A 4,272-nucleotide genomic window follows, 5' to 3' on the forward strand; every position below is an offset into this window, starting at 1 on the left:
ACTGAAGGACAGAGGAGAAATGTGGCAGTGGTGAACTCACTATATAAGCTACACCTATCAGTAACAAAGGTAAACTTGATTGGACTCTTAATTTTAGGTCCTTCCTTCCTTCTTGTTTCAAATTTAGACAGTTCATGAATTAAGATTCCCGTTGGCTTTATTTTTGGAAACAAATGTAGCATTGAACACATGATCACTTTAAAATAAACTTTATCTTTCTTTCTGGCCTGTATTATTAGTGTGCCTTTGTCTATAAATTTGGTGTAAAATGCATGAATTTTATAAAGTATAAAGTAGAATCTCACAGTTTAGCAGGTATGTTCAAGTGTATTGAATAAAGAGCCATAGGAGAAGCATATATATGAGTTTCCTACTTCTGGAAAAGCTTAGTTGGCTATTGTAGGGATGGTAGTAAATACAATGACACATAAAAAAGCCCTCCAACCTGTCAAGACGTGTTTATACTTGCACAAAGTTGGGGAGGAGAGTGGCTTTGCAAGCTGAGGTTCTGTGATACTATTGGTGACTGTTTGCAAGGACAGTGTGTATTTTTCTTGTTGTTCTATTAGAGGAAACAGCTGAGCTTTAACTCACTTTCATCTGTCGTGTCTGAGAAGAACTTTTCATAATATTAGAAAACCAACCATTTAAACCCACTGTTTGACTTGAATAGCTTGCATTTGATAACTTCCTATAGATCATTTTCTACATATTTAATAAGGAGGTAAATATTCAAAGACTCGAAGAAGGCTGAAGGTTAGATGATGTTCTTGAAAATGTGGTCTATAATAGGAAGCTACCTATGTTAGCTTGTATTTTAGAATATTGTAGGTAACTATTAATCAGATATTTAAAACTTTTAACAAGTCCTTTATTCAGATAGGGGATTCCTAAAATGTGTGTTTCAAAAATTGAACAAAATACATCAGCAGGTACATGTCAGAATTATATGACTATTAAATTTTTTTTCTGAGAATGATGAGGGCAATGAATTGTACAAATGTGCTTTACAAAAAATTTTTTTCCATGTCTTTTATTACTCTTAAGTACATAACCTCAGAACAATGGAATTATTAAAAAAATTTCCATGTCCTTTATTATTCTGAAACAACATAAACAATGAAAGATTGTATTCTATTTCACTTAATTTTCATATTTTTATGGGTACTATCAGAATTTTAGAATGTTTGAATTGATTTATGGGCTCAGCATGCTTCTGCTGCGCTACTCTGCTATGTCTAAATTGACTTATAAGAAGAGAAATATCTGACAGTTGTATTTAAAGGCTTGTTGAAAGTTAGAGTCAGGTTGGAATCCCATGTGAATTAAAAAAAAAAGAAAAAAGCTTTATACTGACTTAAAAATCGCTTCTTGGCCTTTTGACTAAAATCAAGTGTTTACTGACTTTTTTCAGTTAAACTTTATAATTAAAAAAATGAACTAAAGTAAATAAAAGAAAACCTGTGCTCTTAATGTTTCAGTTATTTGAAGCATGTATTTGCTTTCTACACTATTGTATTTTCCATCCTATCTTTATTAATAAATTCCAATGGGCTTTAAAACCATGTATGAGTCATTACTACTGTGTAATAATATTTTCTATGTAGCTTGTTATGACCAAAATTAGTATTATAGAATAAATGACCTAAGCAGAACTGTAACTGGATTAAAACCTTATTCTAGGTGGTTTCCAGCCAGAACTCATTCCCACCAGCAGCAGAAGGGACCATCGCGTCAGCCCTCAAGGTAAAGTCACGTCATTTGTGCTTGCACTCTGTAGATTGAAGTAGATCTTTTACTTATTTACTTGGGTGAATGGGACATGTCATTTCTTTAAAAAGAGTGCTAGTTATGCTAAAAAGTAGCATGTTTGTAATTATAGAAAGGGAAGTACATTTGTATTTATAGTTCTATATGGGTTTTAAATATTTTTAAAATAGACTCCATTGCTGTCTACAGATTGTCTTCTACTTATGGTAATTGAATACACAGAAGCGCCAGTTTTCTGAGCATCTTGAGGCGCTGTCGCCAGTATTATTCCATGAAACAGTGATAATCCCCCAGGGTGACTTCGTGTCTAGGGGATGTTGGGCAGTATTTAGAGACAGTAGATTGTCATGACTGGGAAGGGGTGCTCCTAGCAGCTGATAAACATCCTGTCATGTATCAGTCAGTCAGTGGTGTCAAGGTTGAAAAACTCTAGAGTTTATCTGTAAGGTGTTAAATCAAGGGGCGAGGGTTAGAGTCTTACGGTTTATATATACTAACATAAATATGCTCTTTTTCTAATATTCTGGATATTAAAAAATAGGGTTGGTAGAAGATTCAGAGCTATATGCAGTTGATATTAGGAAATTCTTAACACCTATTGTTTGTGCTGTTGGGGAAGCATTGGACTGGGCACTGCAAGCTCTGCAGTTCAAACCCACCAGTGGCTCAGCGGGTCAGCTCTAATGTATTTTCTGATTTACAGCTGTGGTCGCCCTCGTTAGAGTTGCTGTGAGTCAAAAATGGACTGAATGGCAGTGAGTGGGTTTTCTGGGCACATGTGATCTATTGAAATAGCTTGGCAACACTTCAACCTATATATTATTATCCTCATCTCATAAGACTTATGCCGTACGTACTCGTGTATAAGCCGAGTTTTTCAGCACATTTTTAATGCAGTTTTTGTGGTAAAATTAGGTGCCTCAGCTGATATTCAAGCTGGCTTATACTCGAGTATATATGGGACAAGTCCATATAGTTGGTAAACAGCTCAATTAAGATTTAAACCCAGACTGCATTGACTCAAAACAGTTGTATCTGTGATGTCTTTAACTGTCTTTCATTCATTCCTTCATTTACTAAACATGTGTTCAGCAGTTCTTACTGGAGGCTGTATAGCACAGTAATTAAGAACACAGACTCAGAGCCTTGATGGGGTAGTGGTTACAAGTTGGGCTGAGATATGCATAGTCAGAAGTTCAAAACCACTAGCAGCTCCATGGAATATAAGAACACAGACTCTGGAACGAAACTACCTGGAAATGAATATCACTGAAGCTACTGAACTCTTTACAGGAACAGACGACCCATCTTTCTCATCATCTAACTGTAGCAGCTACCTGCCTGACTTACCATGGCACTGGATTTATAAAGGAATGGATTTGATACACTGAGGTTAAGAGAAGGAAATTGCTTCTTTTCCCATAGCATAGTGAAAGTCTGCTTGGATGTTTTCCTTTCCTGCAATGTGCTCATGTCATTATAATTAAATATTATGAAAGCTTCCATAGTAAAATATATAATTTTAGTACTAGTTGTGAAATTTATTCATGACCATAAAAATGTCATAAAACCAGGACAGATTGACAAACCCAAATATCCTTTTGTCCTAGGTTCTAAGCAAGGAGTGATTGTGGTCTTTATTTTTTCATAGTTCTAAATTTTTTCTCTATTAGTATCTGATTACATATGAGGGGTACACATATAAACCAGAATTGCACTATATGGAGCGGAGCTTTTGTAGTACAAATGAAGTCAACTGGCCCTGAGTTAGTGCACCCAGTGGCATTGCCTAGGAGGTTCTCTTTGGATACAGTGCATTTTTTTATAAAAGCAGTTTCGCTCAAACTTCGTTTTTGTGTTGGGTGATTTAAGAGAACAGCAAGCGGCTGTGAAATTTGGTTTCCTGCTTGGGACACAGAAAGTGTTGAGATGTTGAACACAGCTTACAAGGACAGCACTATGGGAAAAACTCAAGTGTGTGAGTGGTTTTCTCTTTTCAAAAAAGGTGAAATGTTGATTGATGACAAACCTCATTCTGGACATCTGTCAACTTCCCAAACAGACAAAAATGTTGATTGCATTTGGAGTTTGTTATAGTAGGTCAGACTGTTAATCAAGCTTTCTAGTTAGAGGTTCCAAAAAGATTGCTTAACAACATGTGGAATAAAAGGGCCTGATTTGTGGTAGATGGGGGAATGGTTTTGACACCCTGATAATGCACCTGCTCACGCAACCATCTCATTGCGCCAGTTTTTGGCAAAAAACAGCATTCTCTTGCCCCATGCACCTTACTCATCTGACCTTGCTATGTGCGACTTGTTTTTGTTTCCAAATGAAGATGACATGAAAGGACAGAGATTTGATGACTAGAAGAGGTTAAAAGAAAATGAGGGAGGTGCTGTCAGCCATCCAAACAAATGAGTTTGAAAAATGTTTCTGAGTGGAGTCACAGATTTGACAAATGAATTAAGTGTAATGGATACAGTGATTTTATTTAAAAAA

The 4,272-nt window shown here is 35.9% G+C and overlaps 1 protein-coding gene across 1 annotated transcript in view; it reads left to right on the plus strand.

The window, feature by feature from the left end:
* Positions 1-4,272, plus strand: part of COG5 (component of oligomeric golgi complex 5) — a 296,280-nt gene that overhangs the window by 240,711 nt on the left and 51,297 nt on the right. Inside the window, exons 16-17 of the mRNA XM_045288944.1 lie at positions 3-69; positions 1,684-1,746. Of these exons, the coding sequence (XP_045144879.1) occupies positions 3-69; positions 1,684-1,746 (130 nt within the window). The remainder of the gene's footprint in view (positions 1-2; positions 70-1,683; positions 1,747-4,272) is intronic.

The sequence above is a fragment of the Echinops telfairi genome, unplaced genomic scaffold (genome assembly GCF_000313985.2).
Source record: "Echinops telfairi isolate 266 unplaced genomic scaffold, ASM31398v2 ScPeMD7_23;HRSCAF=83, whole genome shotgun sequence".
NCBI classification, from domain to species: Eukaryota; Metazoa; Chordata; class Mammalia; order Afrosoricida; family Tenrecidae; genus Echinops; species Echinops telfairi.